We start from the raw sequence: 20,451 nt of genomic DNA, 5'->3' as shown, positions 1-20,451 counted from the left end.
TAAGTATTTTTAAATTTAAAGATTAAACTTTTCATGCGAAACCATTATCATGAAATTTGTTTTTTTCGGAGATGAGTTTATCTAAAAATTAAAGTCCTAATTTAAGTCTTAAAAAGAGACTTTTTTCTCTTAAAGGGGTTTAATTACGAGAATGTGCTCGTTGAGGATTCTTTATCACAAATGCGGTTAAAGCAATGTATGTTAAAAATTATATATATGCACCCCATGAGATCAAGGGTGCGATAACACGGTACCCGCGCGTCTGAAGAGATAAAATGACCGAAACCATGATGAATTGAGATTTGATCCCTCGACAAGATGCCATATGGATTTTATTAATTCTTTTTTCTAATCCTCCTAAAATCATAACATGATGTAATGTGAATTTCATTAATTCTTTTTCTAATCTTATCCTTTCATCATTTCACATGTCATCATCTCAATGTTTTAAAAGTCGGTATATTAGTCATACCGGTGCGGAAATTTTTTTCGGTATTATCGGTATTATCGGTATTACTGAAAATCCTGGCCGGTACGACTATTCTAATTTATTTTTATTTTTTTAGTAAAAATCCTACAAAACTAGTTTCAATTTAACGAAATAGTCAAAATACAATTATAATTCACTCGAGGATAATACCAAATAGGTATTTCATAACAAAATATAAGTTTTAATGTTCGCAAATAACAAAAAATAACTTTAAAGTATCATTAAAAAGTTTTAAAAAATTTTCAAAAATAAATAAATGAAAATACCGGAATGGTAATACCAAAAAATACCAGGTATACCGGCTATAACACCCTACTTTATAAAAATATGAATTTCAAAAAAAATTCAACTCTAATTATAACACTGTTAATAAAATGCAGAAACGACTTTTAAAAATTCCAGTTGATTCCTAACGGAATCAATAAAACATAATGAATGTCTTAAAAGGTGTTACCAACCGGTCTCATCACAATAATGTAAATGAAATGCACAATCAACCTCAATAAAGACAGTCAACATAGTAAAGCCAAAACGGCTAAATAAACAAGTCTACTTAAATAATGCAACTATGGGTAACTAAAGTCAACATCCAAAAATTCCAATAATAGCTACCCATCTCACAAGCAAGCTGCCGAGCCACTGATCAATACCTAACCTGGGGGCACAACACATTTCCACAAAACAAGTGCCAACTATTAAAGTTGGGTAAGATAACATGTTACTATGTTAGTATAAATAAAAGGATTGCCAATTAAAAAACTTTAATAAATCCACTCATGCATACATAAAGGCACAAACACCAAAGCAACATAAACTGCATAATAAGGATTATCAAATCCTACAATGTGCCTAGCAATCCTCCATAATCACCAATATCCACATAACTGCATAAGCTGCATAAATCACCAAAGGTTATGCCATGATAAACTACATAAAAAGGTTGTGTGAGGCAGCTAAATAGCCAAATATGGAACCTCACACCCGACTTGATGGGTAGACCTTACAGTGGTCCATCTTTTTCGTTATGGATAGGCATAACCAAATCCATGAGTATTCCGTTAACACCAGGTGGTCAACCACAACACCCGAAATACTCTAAACACCAGGTTGTATTCACAAGAGAACATGATCAGTGTCCCAAGTGACACCATAGCACACTCCGCCTAAATAGACGTCATGTGGGTTAAGCTTAACTCTTACACCAGTGCTCGAGACTTTCACCAAAAGATATATTAAAAGTATATCGCACCAATATCTACCTAATATTTTAGGGCCCTTAAACGTGCACGTGACATAAAAACCTAAATCATGTCTAGTGTACTATGTTTACAAGTCCACACAAATCATTTACCACACAATCAACAAGCTACATATATCAACAACACAACATTGAACTCATTTCCCAAGCATGCTTTTACAACACCTAATAAACCTCCCACATATATCCCATACCCAAAATATGCATGAGATAATTATAAGAACATAAAAGAAGAGTTTAATTATTAAAACTAAGTTTTGTTGTGTCCCTCATGTGTCAAAAGTAAGTTATGTTACCTGTTAGAGCTTCACAAATCACGAAAAGAATAATTTACCAAGATGTCTCCATATTCTTTTCTCCCCCCCCCCCCGGCATGAAACCAAAGAAATAGTGTTATGTCTTTCGACTGCTCGACCAAGAAACCTCCACCAAATCAATAAATTGTATTTTTCTTATTATTGTAACAATAAGATCAATAAATCAAAAAGGGTTTTCTGTCATTGTCCTTTGGGTTGCTCGACGAGAAATACACCAGAAAAGGTTATGTTTTGCCTTTCCATTTGTTGGTTACTAGCAATGGTGAAGCACAACATATTATAATTAATTACTTCATGATATGGCACAAAACAAGTTGATCATCTTGATTTATCTTTTTTTTTGTGATTGAATTCGGTCCGCGGCTGCAAAACAAAAAGAAGATAACATGGCTTTTCCTTTTTCCTTCTTCCAAATTGCGGCTAGACACTCATGACTCATGTACAACATATCAATTTGTTAAACTATTATATTTGGATTCCTATTTGTTGACATCGGCTAGGATTAGAACCGATTACAGAGAATATGGTATTCTCTTATTGTTCTTTTTGCTCGATGGCTACGTACAAAAGAATAGAGGATATGATATATTTGAGGGTTTGTTAATTGTGTTTAGAGATTAATATAAGTTTACCTTAATCAGTAAGTACAACGGATAGAAGTTTTTTTTTTTTTTAATCCAACACTTAATGTAACATCCCAAACTTTTTATTTAACGGTTGACTTGAGTCGTTAAGTCAACGTAACGTGTCCGTTACGTCCATGTTAGATTTAATGCTTATATGTAGTTAATGTGTTATGTGTGTGAGACTTGAATGTCTTATTGATTGACGTAGTAATGTGTTTAAGATGTAGTTATATGCCTTTAGAGGTGTTCAAAGTGTTTATTGAGTTGTATATAGTTCATATAGGTGTTTAGGGCTAATAATGTGACGTTTGGAAGCTTAGGGATGAGTTTTGACATAGGATGAAAGTCAAAAACGGGATTAGCGTCAAAGAGCAGGTCTTTAGCTTCTAATCATTCATAATATCCTTTTCTCTTTGAGCCCTAACCATTCCCCATTGCCATAATCAATTCCTTGTTCAATTTGATCTTCGTTTGGTTGATTCGAGAGTGTTTTGATCAAGTTTTTGAATTCTCTTTGTAATCTCCAGGTATCTGTAACATCCGCGAATTTTGACCCTTTGACTTTTTATGTAAAATGCTTATTAAATTCAATTAATGATGGATTTAGCTCCTTTGAGATTAAATGATAGGAAAAACGCTTAATGGGTCACTTGACCACTCGTTGTATGATATGATTTTAGACGACAAAAGGGCAACGATTTATTTGAGATAGTAATGTGTGAAGCGGGTCAACCCATGATCCAACCCCACCCCCTTATCCTCACCTCCAACCTCCACTACCCTTTCATTTCCCCCTATCTCCTTCTCTCTCTAATTCTCTTCCAAGAACACACACACAATCTCACTCTCTCTAAATTTTCTTCATCAATTAGTGTATCTCAAGCTAGATTAATGCAAGATTAAGCTTCATCATCATCTCATCTTCATCATATCAAACATTCGGGTTTCAAAGAGAAAGAAAACACCCATTCGGGTCAAATTCGGGTTTGGACACGAGGTGAAGGTTTTGGTAAGTTAAATTCATCCCATAATTATCATTTCATGTTTATTTACATGTTTCTAGTTGATTGCAAACGAATTCGGGTCACAATTTGAGTTAAAAATTGTTTTTGAGCTTTCTAGGGTTTTAAGGAATTAAATCCGAAAATCAAGCTTGGATCGAGTGTTTGGATTGGATTTTTGAAGTGGGTTATGTTGGTTTATGTTTATATATGTGTGTATTTATGCTTAAAAACGAGTTGGAAAGGTCATTGGGTCGATCACTAAGTCAAAAATGGAGCTTTGGGATGTTATAGCTCGAAACCTGATGTTGTTTGGCTGCAGATAAGGCTCATTGCACCGCAGTGGGGTCTGGCACCTCCCACTGCACCGCAGTGAAAAACTGCTGAACCGAAAACCTTTGTCAACTTCAAACGCTTATAACTTTTGATCCGTTAGTCCAATCGAGTCATATGACCTATCGTTGGAATCGTATAAGAGTCTACTTTCTTGTAGTAACATTTATTTTTGATGAATCTTTCACCATTTCTAAAAATGTCGAGTTGAACGTGTCTTGTTCTTACGCGGGAAAGCGGTTAGACGTCTAAGAGTTGTGACTCGACCTTAATCTTGCTAAACCAAATTGTTTAGGACTATAGAGTTGACTTTGATGATAATATGATATTTATTGCTAGGTTGCGGACTCGTAGCGGTTGTTGAGCGTTTGTAACTTTTCATTAACTCGTTATCGTAGCTTGGAAGCCAAGGTGAGTTTCGTAGTTCCCTACTCGATTGAGATTTGGGCTGGAAAGTGCACCTATACGTGTTTGATTGTTTGATTGACTTATTGATGTGTTGTTGGTTTATTTGATTTATGATGCATACGTTTATGATTGTATATTGTGTGATTGGATGATGCTTCGAGTTGTGGTTTGATTGATGGTTAGCTTGTAACTGTTGATGGATTGCGCTTTTGATTGTGATATGATGAATATTTAGGATAGATGTACCTACATGGAAGTCGGGTATACCTTCAAGGAGTTTAAGATGTGGAGGGTTAGCCGTTGGTACACCCTGTATACAAACATCGAGAACTCGTTGAAAGTAGAATCCTCTTAAGTGTATGTACGTATAGTTTTGGTTTGTTTGATGATTGACGGATTGTTTGATGGATTGTTTGTGGGATTATGCATATGTTTGGTTAATGTGGTTATTTAGGATAGATATACATACATGAAAGTCGACTTTGCTTTCAAAAGGTTTGAGATGTGGTGGGAAGGCTGCGGGTGACCCTATATATAAGCATCGAGAACTCGTTGAAAGTAGAATCCTCCTAAGTGTATGTACGCATGGCATTTGGTTAGTTGGATTGATGGTTGACTATTGACGGAGTTGTGATAGAGGCAACACGCTTAGGCAATGATATGGATATTGTTGGTTTAATGGTTGTTGGATTGATGGATTCCTGGGCTCGCATTATGATGGTTGCATTGAGATGATTTGGTTGTCTGTCGAGACAAATGTGTTTATCCAGGTATAGACGTATACACTGGTGTTGGTCATCCGGGTTTATAGACGTATATTCGCCGACGTTTTTGAGATGCCATATTGGTCTTGGTGATGACATGTGAGTATCGTTGCATAGATGGCATGATGGCCATACATATCATACGCATCACGACATTGGCATGCATATCATACACATTATGACATTGACATGCATATGATTCCTATTTGGCATTGGCATTGTTTGTGTTTACCATTACACGCTTGTTTATATCGTGAAATCATGATGGGTTGATAGTGTGGTACGTGAGGGCTACTTGTATGCTTGATCTTCCTTATATGTGTTGTGATTATTGTCGATGGCTCCTTGTGATCCATCACTACGAACTCACCAACCTAGTGTTGACTTTGTTTAGTGCACTTTTCAGGTATTCTTGTGAAGTTGGAGTATTGATTAGCTACTTGTCATTTCAGCTAGAGCTTGACTTGGGACTCCCATGGATCCGTGATCCGTTGTCCATTTAGGGTTCATGCTTAGTACTTACGATTTAGTTGTAATGACCTGTTTTATTTCTCATTCATGACTTCTGGCTTACTCTGTATCTTGCACCTTAAATGATTGGTTTGGATTCACCGAATCCTTTATCTTCATGTAGTTTATGTTCTACGATAATTCCACCGTGTGCTATATAATTTCCGTAATATTTCGAGCCCTAGCAGTGTTACAGTATCTCAGGTATAATAACATTGATTTTATGTTATTTCAATCATATAATTAGATCCATAACTGATTTAGGTCATTAGATGATCAATTGATGTCTTAAACGTTGATTCGTTGACCTAAAACATTTAATTATGTGATGCAAATCAAGTAACGATTAATCAATGATTTCATTGTACCATTATGGTCTTAAAATGGTGAATTTTGAGGTACAAAAGTCGTTCATAAGGTTATGGGTCGTTTGGGGTGTGTTTGGTTAAGTTTTGGAGGTTAAACAATAAGGTTTGTGCAGATTCGGGGCTAGCTGTGCCGCAGCTACTAAGCTGCTGCGCAACTAGAAAACAGTGACCTTTAGTTGCGACGCAACAGCGACAGAATTTTCAAATGGCCATAACTTTTGAACCGTAACTCCGTTTTTAACAAATAAGTTATCCACGGAATCGTGAGAGAGTCTACTTTCTAATGGTAATACTTTTAAAAGATGATGATGATGTCAAGTTTCCAGAAAGGTTAATTTAGTAAGTGAATGTCGAGTTCCGTCAAGTTATGTAAGCCCTTATGTATTAAACGAACCTCCAATGCATCAAGCATTGTCATGAGTCATGTTTATAGGTATTTAGACTTGAGTAATGACCATAAGTAAGTGGGTACTTGTTAGCTCATTATGTTGTCTAATGATTATAGGTAGCTGGGAATACTTGCAAAGCTCGGTAACTTGTGTTATCATTTGTTGTGATCTTCAACGAGGTAAGATACACTACTTTGACACGCTGAGGGTTCAACAAAAACATAGTTTTCATATAATAACTTCCCCAAATGGTATCTTGTTTGCTTACGTGTATTTGGGATTATATGGGAGGTGATATGGGCTATGTAGATGCATATTGAAGCCTGAAATGCTACCCCAATGATATGTACTGATATGAGATGCTATGTATGTTTAATAGATGAAATGAAATATGATATGAGATAATAGGTGTTTTGCAACGATATATGACATGAGATGATAGATGATATGAAATGATGTACGATCTATGATGATAAATGATATGCAATGTTGTAATGATATACGATATGCAATGATATATGATGATGTACGTTATGTAACAATGCATGTGATGTAATGATATGCTATGAAATGCTATGTAATGTCTTGAGATGAAGTGAAATGTGTTATATGTTGATGATATGTAAAGTGTGCATGACTACAATGCTTGTTCATCTAGTTCACTAGACTTGTTAAGTTGCCATGACACGTGCAAGTTTAAGGGCCCAAACGTAAAAAGATGATATGTGATGATGTTTAGGTAACGTGGACACCTAAACTATATGTGATGTAAACCGAGCTCATATATGATATGAAAGTGTTAAGCTTAACTCGTCCTTGCCCTTGCCCGGCGGGTGCGTATATGGTTTGAGTATCTCCGAGTGGCGTGATTAACCACCAATGTCTTTGAACATACAGACTACTCCTGGATTGGCTTGTCATTCCTTAACGACATTGATGGACCGCCGTAAGGCTAATCCATCTAGTCGGGTGTGAGGTTCCCTGTTAGGTCTTATGACCGCCTACACACAAACTTACACCTTATATGTGATGAGTGACTTATGTCACGCCTAATGTAAGTGACTTATGTCACACTATGCGATGATGCTTATATGTTATATGTAAAGTAAAAGATGATTAGGCACATTTAGGTGATTCAACCTATGATGATGATGTTTGATGCGATGATATGTTATGGATGATGTGATGCATCGATGTGATATGTGCCTTGACGATGTAATTATGACTTTTATATAATGTTTTAAATGGACAAACATTTTATAAACTATGTGTTATCTTACTTAGCTAATTCGTTAGCTAACACTTGCTTTTTTAAAATGTGTTGTGCCCTCAGGTCCAACAATAGTGAGCATGTAGATGTGAAAAGATGTGAGGCATGGGTAGATGATCTTGAAGTTGGCTGTAGTTTACCCATAGTGGCTGCTCGCATTAGACATTCATTTATGTTTAGATATTTATGATTTGTATTTACTATAATGTCGGTTGTTTAATGTTGGGCAACCGCTGGGTTTCCATTTGAACTTATTTTGATGATATGGCTAGTAACACCATTAAATGAATAAACTTAACAGATTTTACTGGTTTGGACTTTTAAAGTTTACTTCCGCTTTCTTTTAACGCCGTTAGGCGAAAGGTTTTTGAAATCCATATTTTTAAACAACGGGTGTTACACTTAATCCCCCCGGGTTACGTCGTCACTGACATGACAAATTTATCTAACTTCATTTATCGACCTCTCACATTTAAACAACCAATATTGGGAATACATACGACTCTACAAACATTATTAGTCGATAATAATTATCATACTTGATATCGTCGGCATATTAATCTACACATTAATTAGCCACACATAAACGCACGTAAATTGTCAATGTTCACACACCCATAACGACTTAGTGGTAACCTAAACAGTCTAACCAAAGGGAAGGTCAACCTATCTAAAAATTTAGGATGTTACACTGGTCGTTATTGAATAGTGAAAATATCAGAAAACTACCAGACTTAAAATACCGGAGTACTCTCTAATAACGGTAATACCGGCCGGTATTTACCGGTATTTAAAACACTGCATCATCTTATGGTTATAAAGAATTCTAGGTTATTATCTTGAGAGGATTTATCATTTCACATACAACTATACTTTTTTCACAATTATTTTTTAAAAATATTTTGTTATATCTTAAAGAGAAAACAAATTTTCTTTTTTATTATTAAAATAAATTGCACATAAAGGTAATTAATTTTGATGTTTTTTAAATTTAAGATAATTTAAAATAATAATTGTAATATTTAAGTTAGATTTTGGAAATATAATACAATTTATCACATATTTAAATAACTAATAATATGTAGTTGTGAAAAAGGTTTATTTATTTCTCACAAATTATCTTTTACCGTGATTTAAATATTTCAAAACTAAAAGACATAAACTTAAGTATTTGACCCGTTTTACAATTGGAATGATAAAAGGATTGTTAAGTTTACGAGTAAATCGGAGTCATCGCTAATATTTTTTTTTTATCTACGGTTGGAATTTGGAACTTTGAGGTATTTTTACATTTAACGATTAAACTTTTAATGTGAAACCATTATCCTTACAATGAAACTAGGTTTTATGGCAGTCGGAGATGAGTTTATCTGAAAATTAAGGTCTTAGTTTATTTGGATATACTTATAATGTTTCTCGTAAAAAAATAACATAAAATAAATAGAGAAATCCTAGCATGGTATCCTTGCGTTGCGGCGGATATAATTGACACAATGCCATGATGGTTACCGTCAACAAAACTATGTGTTGTGTTTTTTTGGAGAAAACAATACGTATGGACTTTGTGTGTTTTAGTTTATAAGTGGTGGGTTGTGTGTATTGAAGAGGTGGGGAATAAGGAGGGTATAAGTGTAATTTCGTCATGCATTTAGGGAGTGTTTGGTATGATAGAATGAAAAGGGGAGAAAAAGAATGAGAAAAACTTCATTTGTTTGTTTGTAATGAAGAAAGAGAATGAGAATGGAGAAAGTAGAATCAATTCCATTCTTTTAATTCTTTACAAATTGTAGATAATAAGTGAGAATGAAAAACTTTTTTTATTTTTTTTTGTTTTTAAGATGTTATATTTACTAAATTTATTATTATTTAAAATTTTATTTTTTTTATATATTATTCTCTTTAAAACTCATTCTCACTATTTTGATTTTGTATTACATTTCCATATTACCACCTACCCATCCCTGAATGTTCAACTAAGTACAGAATAAGTTTTAAGAGGTTGTTTGTGAACTCCCAACAACACACACATAGTACACACAAACATTACATTTAAGAAGATAAGGCGATGTTTGGTGGTTCATCATGCCTCCGGTTAATGAGAACCGTCATCATCATTCCCAACTACCGGAGACTCACACTACTACCAACCACCTTATCATGCGCCAATAACCACCACACCACCACTTCTAATCGGTATTTCATATCTCTCTCTCTATATATATATGATTGCTACTTGTTGTACACTACTTTATGCTTACCTTTTTTACTACTTGTAAAAAAAATCTAGCAAGGTCGGATTGAGCCCTTGCCTCTGGAGACAGGTCAAGGGTTCTATTCTCATGCCTCGAGGTCCTTTTCTATTTTAGATAGAACCCCTCTCTACCTTAGGTAGGGTTAAGGCTATCTATATCTCCCGTAGTGGTATTGACACCCAAAACCCGTGGAAGACGCCATTGGGTGGTACTTACATTTTTTTTGCTACTTGTTGTACACTACAAACTCATCATATACATTTTTATTAGACACACATCAGCAGTGGAGATGTAGGGGACTGAAAGTCACGGGACACTAAGAATAATGGGGGGCTGACAGTAGAGGTGGCAAATCTTGTCAGACACGACACAACACAACACGATAAGCCACAAACACGTTAGGGTGTAACACGAAAACGACACGATAGCTAATCGTGTTAGTTTTTTAAAACACGAACACATATATGAAAATTAACAGGTTACACGATAAGACCTGTTAATGTCAGGTCGGGGCTTTCTGCCTTGACACGATAAGATTTTATCATTTTTTTAATTTTTGAAATGAAAAAGGAAGAAGAATGGATGTCGAGAGTCAGTTTTGTATATTAAAAAATGGAAGAAGCATTACCGAGAATGGATGTTGAGAATGGATGGATGTCTAGTTTTATATATATGAAAATCGAGGTTGATAGAGTAAGGAGAATGGAAGTCAAGATCCAAGAATAATATTACTGAGATGGAGTCATGAAGATTGGAGAATGGAGTATAGGAATTAGTTTAAGAGTATGATAGTTTGTCGTTAAATAAAAAAGAAAAAAAAAAACTTATCGTGTTTTAACGGGTCTTAACAGGTTTAACCATCGTGTCATTTTTTTACGACACGAACATGAACTGGTAAAACACGAAACCTGTTAACTTCCTATCTCTTCGTGTCGTGTTATTTTGTCCGTGTCAAAATTGCTGGCTCTAGCTGACAGTCACAGGACCCATAAATAACACTAAGAAAGAGGGGGGTAGGTTAAAAGCTTTGTCCCTGCACACTAGTGACCAACCCCTCTAGTTTAATTATGATATATACTAATAATAAGCTGTACATTTTCTACAATACTACTGACTCATTGCAATTTATGTTAAGACACGAGGAGGAATACAGCCGGTTGCTTCCATGCCCTGCTCACAATACTCTGCCAAGAAACATCCAACATTTAGTTGTTAAACAAGGAGGACCCGTTCTCGACTTCATTACCAACGCTTTGGATCTGCCCCCTTTGTAAGTTCTTCTTACCATTCTATCATTATTAAGTCGACCGTTATAAAGACAAGAAAGAAAGAAACTGCCCAGTTCCGCCTTCTGCGGGTTTTGAACCCCAATACCTCGACGGTGTATGTGGGAGGTTAAGTTGTAGGTAAACCTTACCTCTACCTAAGTAGAGAGGTTGCTTACAAGTTCTACCTAAATGGTAGAAAAGGCCCTCCAACCTTTGCATGGGATGAGGATTGAACCCATGACCTCTGTCTCCAGAGGCCAGAGTGTTACCAATGATCCAACCATGCTGCTTTTAATAGTATTATTTTGTGGTTTATGTTGATTAATATGCTTATACTCCGAAGGTACGTTGCAGATCTTATTCATTTTGGAGCGGTACATTACGCCCTTGTCTGCCCAAAGCCTCCTTCAACTGCCACACATGAAGAAATCAAGTTGTACAAAGAATTTACTAAACCCTCGATCCTAAGAAAGAGACCTTCACTTAAAGGAAAAACTGTGAGAGAGGCACAAAACACTTCCAGGATTTCTCATATTGATCAATTTGTTGAAGAGGGGACATATGTCAGGGTGCATCTACGTCCAAAACGATTTCCAAGGTATCCTCAAAAGAAAACTACATGCTATATATTTCAATCAGTTTTTATTTCGGAAAATACGTTTTGAATTTTTAATTCTAAAACAAAGTTTAGAGTAAAAATGTTCCTATGAAGCTATTCTCTTGCTAAGCATTTATTACCTGAAAGAAGTTAGCTATATTATGCACGTTATCATTTTAAAAATGAATATACCATCCTTTTTAGGGCGTTGAACTAATATTCAAAGTCCGGTCAGTTTTTAATGGGAATTCCTTGTGGCAGTATGGCTGTATGTAGTTAAAAAGTTGTGGCTGTAAAACCAGGATTCTGATACGAATCTTAATATTTTGAGGATAATATTTATTATTTTGGTAACTCATTTATTAGGTAAAATATATACTATGATATTTAGTATTATTTTGTTTAATAGCTTGTTGTCCTAAGATATAGGAGCATAGAGCGGTAATTTGATCATGTTGAATATTAAAGTGGTTTTGGTTGCAATTGGGAGAGTTAGTTTACCTTTCAAAAGTAAGTTGTAGAAGAGTTGATCAATCTCTCGAATATTGATGATCTTTTTATTAGTTTTATATTGATTTAAGCATTTGGTTTGTATCAATTGGTATTAAAACCATGTTTTGATCCAAGTTTTGATCTTGGGACCTGTGGCTTATAGGCCCGCTATGCTTCTACTATGACACAAATGCTAGGCTGGATTGCATTCATTAGACTTGTTTAACATCGGGGAGGACTTACATTAGCATAATGAGCTAAGGAACTAGTGGAAAAGCGCCTTGGTATTGTTGCTGATTTGGTTTCAATTGAAGCAATTTTTGAAACCACACCTTGAGGGCAAGATGTGTTTTGGGGAGGAGAGTATTGATAGAAATCAAGAACATAAGATTGTCCCTCGGAAAGAGGCGGAAAATTTAAGATTAAGAAGTGGAAGGAGGCTAAGTGTCGTCTTTAAATAATAAACGTAAGGACAAGAAAAGGAGGTCACAAATAGAAATTTTTCAGTCTAAAAACAAGAAGTTTGATAAAAGAAATGAGAGAAAAAGAGTCATGATGATGATGATGATGATGTTCTTCATCTTCCTTAACCGATGACAGGATTTGGGGTTCCTTGCGAACTTCATGTGATTCGTTGAACACCTCCAAATGAAGCCATTGGCACATCGTACTTTTTCAACGAGAATGTTGCCCTTACACCAAAGGGTGTATCGCACAATCAAAAGCTTTCTTAATGAGATTGAACGGGAATTTGCGGAGTTCAAGTTCTTTTGTGTTGTGGCAAGAAAAAGTGGGTAAGTTCATTATCTTCTTTTAAGGGATAGATATCCTCTCGAGTCATCACCTCCATGCACAATCTTTGAGGCACTCCCATTGTGTAGTGGTGATGGTTCAATAGGTAATCTATCCTCTAAAGGTAAATTATGAACATACCCACGTTTTCTGGCTGCAACACAAAAGAACTTAGAATCCTCGAATTCAAGTTCAATCTCATTGAAAAAGCTTTTAATTGTGCGCCATACACTGTTTGGTTTAAGGCAACATTCTCGTAGAAGAAGCACGGTGAGCCAATGATCTTAATTGGAAGTGCTCTACGAATCACATGAAGTTCGCAAGGAACCCCAAATCCTATCATTGGTCTAGGCAGATGAAGAACATCATCATCATCGTGCTTCTTTCTCTCCTTTCTTCTATCAAACTTCTTGTTTTTACGTTAACAATTTTCTCTTTGTGACTTCTTTTTCTTTTCCTTCGTTGGTTATTTAAAAACGACACTTAGCCTCCTTCCACTTTTTCAATATATTTTTTAAGCCCCATTCTGGTGTACACCTGTCCCCAGCAGTCTGTCTTCTGTTCTTGATTAATATCAGATCTACCACTAAATCAGTGAGTTTATGTACAAGTTACTCTATAGAATGTGCAAACAAATAGTACATCTCAATTTCAGCAATAAATTCATCGTATATCTTACAACTAAGAATTCCACATTTTATCCGATCCAATCTTTCCACCTCTGCGAACCCCATTCAGGCATGTGAGCTCAACTGTTCAATAAGCAAGAGTAAACAGGCAAGAGCAGATCATGGGATTAAATTGTGTTACCTCTCGAGGTTTTAGGTCTAGACTATTAGTGAAATTATGCAAGTATCTCCTTAGCATGACTTCTACACTTTCCCAATCCAGTTATCCTCTCTTATATATAAATATTATATATATATATATATTGAAGCCCGAGTGATTCGTTTTACATGTTGTAATTAGTCGGCATGACACATATGCATAATGGTATTCAATGTAGGAGCTCTAAAAGACTTGATAACTGATCCATCAACGGCCCCCACAGCCAAAGGGACGTTAAATCACGTAACAGTATGATTCAAGGGACATGGGGTATGACTTGTCCAGTTTATGCACAGATTAGTTCTCACCCCTGCCATGTTATAAGCCACTCACCATTTGACTCATCACAATGTACTAATGTGCATATGTTGTTACTTGTTAGGAATTGTGATTCTTTCATACCACTTAGTTGTATACTACGTTAATAGGGATAGAGATGTACTTATATTGCAGTTGACAGTATTACACATACACTTTCCATATTTCTCTCTCTAATCCTTGTTACTTTATCTTTCTACAACGCACTAAATTTCTCACCCTATATGGTAGTTATAACACAATAAGATGTTCCCGCGATGGTAGTTTGGTGATGGGGGACATGTAGCATAAAAGAGGAGGTCAGGAGGTTAAAACCTTGGCCACGTATCCCTTTAACCATAGTGTTACCCGACTTGCCTTCCCCCATGTTGGCTTTGAGGCTGGTCGGCGAGGGGCCGATAATGGGTCGGGTATCCGTAATAGGATAAGAATAATAAGATAGGAAGGTATTCGCTCTTTTCTTTATTCTCTCTTTTTTAGGAGGTGGGGTCAAACTCCTAAGCAAGTGATACTCTATCTAGAGCTAAGATTATACGTGAAACAAGAAGATGTTACTTACTGGCTATTTTGATCAAATTCATGAATTAATTTTTTGCCAGATGCTATGAAGTTGATTGGAAATCGAGAATAATTGCTGTGACAGAGTCCTATGTGGTTCTCAACAAGCCTGCTGGCACATCAGTATGTCAATCATTTGTCCCCTGGATTTTATCTTATGATATGTATGACTGGTTGTTTTCCCTGTTTGCTGAGAAAACATATCCAAAAATTTTCAGCAACCTTATATTAGTTTTCCAGCTAAACAAAATACATTCTTGTATGGTGATGTATAATTTTGATTCCATTTGTTAATGCCATTTATCACTTCCATTTTGTGGGTCTTATTTAGGTAGGTGGAACTACAGACAATATTGAAGAAACTTGTGTAACTTTTGCTACTCGTGCCTTGGAGTTAACGTCACCATTAAGGACTACTCATCAGATTGATAACTGCACAGAAGGCTGGTATTATTCGAGTTTCAAGTCAAATCATATTCTATCATAGTTTCTTTTTGTTAACATGCAGATTCTAATCTTTACGTGGTTTGCAGTGTTGTTCTAGCTAGAACTAAGGAATACTGTTCAGTTTTTCATAAAAAGATTAGGGTAATAGTTTCTTTATCACAATCTGTCGGTTTTGTTTTTTCAACATGCTTTTTACACCTGTAAGTGACCACTTTATATATATATTTTGCCCACCAGGAGAAACAAGTGAAGAAGCTTTATCTTGCACTTGCTGCTGCTCATGTGCCATGTGGAGTTATAACCCATTACATGCGACCATTTCGAAAGGCTCCTAAACTTATTTCTGAAGGTATATTTGCTAATTTATTCTGTTATCTTTGCTCACTATTTCATAGTATTTGGGTAATATCTCGTTTGGTAACCATTAGCGTTGATCATATTTTTTCACCCAAACACTGACTTAGTTTCCATGTTTGCTTATATTTAAACATATTTAGGGAGCTGCACTTTTTTCATTGAAACAGATAGGGTAAATATGTGTTCTAATTGGCTTGAAAGCTAAAGCTTGTTGAATTTAAATATCTTAAAAATGATGATTACAGAACCGAGTCCTAGGCTTGCAATGTCCAAAGTATCTCATGTTTTAGGGAACATGAATCAATCTGATACTTAACAAGCTGATTATAACAGAAAAGAATGATAACACGGTGATAACACGGTGATAACACGAAGAAACAGAAGTTGTATGATAATAGATAGTGCTGTATATAGCTCCAGTAACTCCCTATTCTGGATTAAAGCCCCAGTAGCCCTAGTTCCTTAGAACAATTAATTAAAAGACTCCACGACCTAAACAATTGGCTGTCAGCCTTTTTAAAGAACCACCAGACAAAGCCCTAACTTGTCCACCACCAAGACATTACTATAGTTAATTAACTAATTATTAAATCGACACTTAATCCCCTGACTTTCTTTCTATTGTAACTTCTGATCTATATCGCAGAAACCCGTTTTTTACTGTAGAAGGGACGGGTTTTGTATATTTTTGTTAGTCACTACTCACTTGGATACTCTACGAATCGAACGATCGCAAGTAAAGTTTTACAAGTTGGTGTGATTGTCCATAGTTGGAGTGCTAGAACCTGAAAACGGCTATCATATTAGAATAGGTTGACTTATTGAATGTGTTTGATTTTATAGATTATTCACCTTTTTAACTTTTGTAAAACACAATGATTAATTAACGATGTGCACCTGTCCTTCCAATATGCAGACTTTGTTGAGGAATGGAACCTGTGCCAACTCGAGGTCCTAGAATGCAAGAAAGTTCCATGGCCAAATGCTTTAGTTGAAGAGAAATATGGAATCGAGAACTTTGACTGGCCAAATAAAGAGTTCGCATACGAGTGCAAAATCAACCTGTTGACCGGCCGTACCCATCAGGTACTTTTGCTGTAAATGATACGAAGGAAATGGGGATAGGAAGTTTTCTGTTTGATATATGCTTCATTGTTATGTGATACTTCTTTCTCGAAATGCCAGTGCTACATATTATTAGTCTTCATGAGGGTTACTTGACTATATCTACAGTTTCATGTTAATTGAATACTGTTATTACTTTGGTGAAGCCCTATAACTTGATAGAAACTCCCATTTCTCTATCATGTTTGCAAACTTTAAACCGAAAGTTACATAGCTTTCCTAATTGGTAATCTTCCATTGGTATTTAAGACATGTGATTATGACCGAACACACTTCAATTGAACTATTACCTGTTTAAATGATGCAATTTTAAAGGGATGGAGAAGCCGGCCTGCAAAATAACATGCATCAGTTCTTTTGTTGTTCTGGAAAGTTTAATCTAAAATGACTTCTTTGCCTTTTAGTAATTGTCAAATAATGCTAGCACTCCTTTTGGTATTTGAGATTCTTCTAGTTTGTCAAGAATTAGGGACATTCTAGATATTAGATATTAGTCAAGTAATTATGTTTAATAAAGTGGTTGCATTTACATTGGGAGAGCGGGTTTGTTTTATTATTTTTTTCTAGTATGTTTGCATACCATACTGAATAGCATTAAGTTGGTAGCCTAATTTATTCAGGAGTTCATTGGATCTTTGTTTTCAATCTTGTAAATTCCTACCACTATAATGTTAGGTGTGTAGTGTGTTTAATCATGCCAGAATCGAACACATTTGGTTTTACAATATCTGCGTTTTACAGATTCGAGCTCAACTGGCAGCGTGTGGTGCCCCAATAGTAGGGGACTCGATGTATATGCCTGCTGTAATTTCCGAGTTAGCCAGTCCTGGGATAAACCCTTTTGGAAAATACAAAAAGCAATTTGAAAGTGAGGCCGATCAGAAACACACCACTGAAGAATGGGCTGCAAAACATGGGAAGGAACCTGGTGTGGCTATTGGCCTGCAAGCTTGTCAAATTTCATGGGATGAAGGCAAACATTTTTATGAGGCTGGACCTCCTTGGTGGACTCAATAGAAACATATAGGAGTTGGGTCCTGTGCATATTTATCATGGGGTGACCCCCCGTGCTTCTTATGGGTGATATGTTTTTTGACAGAAGCATAAGGTTTGTATTCTTTAAATTCTAATTTTTAAAAATGTTAATATAAATTGCATGTGACTTGTCACTTGAGTATGTTAAAGAAGTTTTGGTTAACAAATAACTGGGGACTCAAACCCCTCTATGTTGGTACCTTCATTTGATCTTTCTCATTTCCAAAACTTAAATCTTCCAAATAATCGTACTCTTCGCGTGCAACTTAATGCCCAAAACTGACAATTTAGGTCTATTTGTTATTGGTTTCAAATTTTATAGGTAGTTTTGCACTTTGATCGTTCATAGGCCCATTTGTGTTCTTTATGCTCAAGTTCAGTGCCTTGAATAATTATACTCCCTATTCAAGTATGCACAATACAAGTGGATAATTGCTTTTAAGGAAAATTTGAATTGGCTATGTGTGTCATAATTTTTGTCCTTCCTGCAGGTGAGTAGGTGACTATATTTTTGGGATTAAAGAATGAACTGTCACTATCTACTTAATCAAATTCTGTGAACTAATTGGCGCAAACAGTGAAGGCCAAATCTGTATGTACACATGATCATTGACTAATACAACAATGCATTCGTTGTTTCAGTTGGTAAGTTGGACATATGCAACACCTTCTGTGTGAATAACATGACTTGAAACCGGTTGATCAATGACATGTGAGCGATTTTGTCTAGTTGGAAACAAATTTTGATATATAAATTCATTTTTCCTTGCTTGTTAGTTTGTTATGTTCCCCCAAACACCTGAATCCTCAAATTCTCCCCTTCTGTAGCAAATAATTGTTATAGTCTCTTAGCATTCACCTCAACCATGGTTGATTCCGGAATGAGGCAAGATTTTCCATTGCATGATTGAGACTGTGCTTAGTGCGAGAGTGCTGCACCAGAAAGAGAGATTGACAGACAAACAGTGGTGATAGAGAATGTAGACCGTTGCTGTGATTTGCAGTGCATTTTGGTTTAATTGATTGTTTATCTATTAAATTGACAATTAGTCCTAAGACATTAGAATTATTTTTATGGGTTGATGTTGATGATATTTTGAGAAGAGGAATAGGAATATTTGGTTTTTAGATACCTAAACTTTTATAAAACCTCAATCATTTATATATTATACAATAAATATTAAAAAAATTAGTATGTGAGAGTATCCATTCGTAAGTCTAGGTATCTAACAACTATATATTCACTTTCTACTTTTGAGAAATAGGAGTACCTTGTAAAGTTTTATTTTAGTTTTGGGAAGGAGATTTGGGAAATTTATATATTTACCACTGTTGTACATTGTATACTTACGTGTATAGTGTTGTAAGCATATATCAAATATTGTATGATTATCACTTTCCATTTATAAAGGTCATAAGGCTTTTGCAACAGCCAGTCAGCCACGTTGCTTCAACAGAAAAAGGACTTGCTGAGTACAAATTCAGATACAATGTCGACAAAATCCTTAAAAAAACAATGTCACATAAAACCCCTCCTTAATATGTGGTTTCTTCCACATAAAGATCCTTAAAACCGCAACAAAAAAATTATCCGAGGCTAACAAGATTCACATGCAAAAACTTAACTGTAGCAGCGTCAAAACTCAAATCTACGTAACAAAATTTCACCGGACAACACTAACAAAGATGTTTCTTGATATCGCCCATTCAATGTATCAGTTAACTTAGTTTTCAGCGAAATTGTTCAGCGAAAGATCCACAGCTACTTGATTTGGATCTTGATTAGCAACATTGTTACTCTCTGCACCTGCAAATATAAAGTTTTACACAATCCATCGCCAAAGAATAATTCTATGTGTAACGAAGAACTATAAAGAATCAAAATCATATAATCAGATGATAATTCAGATTAACAACAATTAGATAATCATACATTATCTCAAGAATCAATTTTCTTTCTACAAATCCTTACTAGCCTATTTAAATTTGTTCACTTAATTCAAAATCATAATTATAATGAATTTCTATCGACCAAATGATACTTGGAACTAACAACCCCGAATAATAAGCTAGTTGACGCATATTGGAACAACACTTCAAAAACAGTATCAAGTTTTTAGTCTGTCAAGTTATTTCAAATTGATGAAAAGTAGCAAGAACTACAGGATACTAAGTATTACCAGAAAAATATGTGAAATATGTCAATAGCAATAAACTTCTGTACCTGTTTGGTCTTGAATTTCTTGCTGCAGCCCATCATTCGCCATAGATGGCTGAACATCCACGATGGTCTCTGTTGGAGTTATAAGCTCAGGATTTCCCTCAACGGGCTCCTTTGCATGCTGCTGATCATTTGGGCCCGTATTGAGAATTGGCTCGTTCTCCTTAGCCTTATCAAAAGGTTGCACTCCCTGAATTATAGTATCAGTTTCTGGGAAACTCTCAGCTGTTGGATCATCAGATACCATTTTCTCGTTTTTAGCACTTTGATCACAACTTTGTGGTTCTTCAACGGTTTTAGAAACCTCAAAAACCTGCATAACATCATCTTGCTCAACAAGTCTCAAACTTTCTTGTGGTGCAGAGGAAATACTTGCTCCTGCCACTATACCAGGGGTATTTTGTGTAGCCACGGGCTGTATTGGAA

The 20,451-nt window shown here is 35.5% G+C and overlaps 1 protein-coding gene across 2 annotated transcripts; it reads left to right on the top strand.

Annotated features, from left to right (window-relative positions):
* Window positions 1-9,707: 9,707 nt before the first annotated feature.
* LOC122580899 (RNA pseudouridine synthase 6, chloroplastic-like) lies at window positions 9,708-19,071 on the top strand. Of its 2 annotated transcripts, XM_043753045.1 has the most exons (11): window positions 9,708-9,927; window positions 11,122-11,256; window positions 11,598-11,852; window positions 14,882-14,963; window positions 15,172-15,287; window positions 15,374-15,428; window positions 15,525-15,636; window positions 16,561-16,730; window positions 17,511-17,877; window positions 18,296-18,449; window positions 18,633-19,071. In XM_043753045.1, exons 1-9 carry the CDS (start codon window positions 9,800-9,802, stop codon window positions 17,784-17,786), a joined length of 1,329 nt encoding a protein of 442 aa, XP_043608980.1. In that variant the 5' UTR covers window positions 9,708-9,799; the 3' UTR covers window positions 17,787-17,877; window positions 18,296-18,449; window positions 18,633-19,071. The 2 variants fall into 2 exon arrangements, with proteins under 2 accessions (XP_043608980.1, XP_043608978.1); XM_043753043.1 differs by lacking the exon at window positions 18,633-19,071 and having other exon boundaries at window positions 18,296-18,575.
* The last annotated feature ends 1,380 nt before the right edge of the window (window positions 19,072-20,451 follow it).

The sequence above is a fragment of the Erigeron canadensis genome, chromosome 9 (genome assembly GCF_010389155.1).
Source record: "Erigeron canadensis isolate Cc75 chromosome 9, C_canadensis_v1, whole genome shotgun sequence".
Classification (NCBI taxonomy): domain Eukaryota; kingdom Viridiplantae; phylum Streptophyta; class Magnoliopsida; order Asterales; family Asteraceae; genus Erigeron; species Erigeron canadensis.
The sequence above is the reverse complement of the archived record's forward strand: the minus strand, read 5'-3'. Positions and strand labels throughout refer to the sequence as shown.

Bases quoted from the DNA above. Each gene is read 5' to 3' on its own strand.
- LOC122580899 (XM_043753045.1), top strand. From the start codon at position 9,800: ATGTTTGGTGGTTCATCATGCCTCCGGTTAATGAGAACCGTCATCATC. The intron at 11,853-14,881 runs GTATCCTCAAAA...ATTTTTTGCCAG, and splicing joins CGTCCAAAACGATTTCCAAG to ATGCTATGAAGTTGATTGGA. The intron at 15,288-15,373 runs GTATTATTCGAG...CGTGGTTTGCAG, and splicing joins GATAACTGCACAGAAGGCTG to TGTTGTTCTAGCTAGAACTA.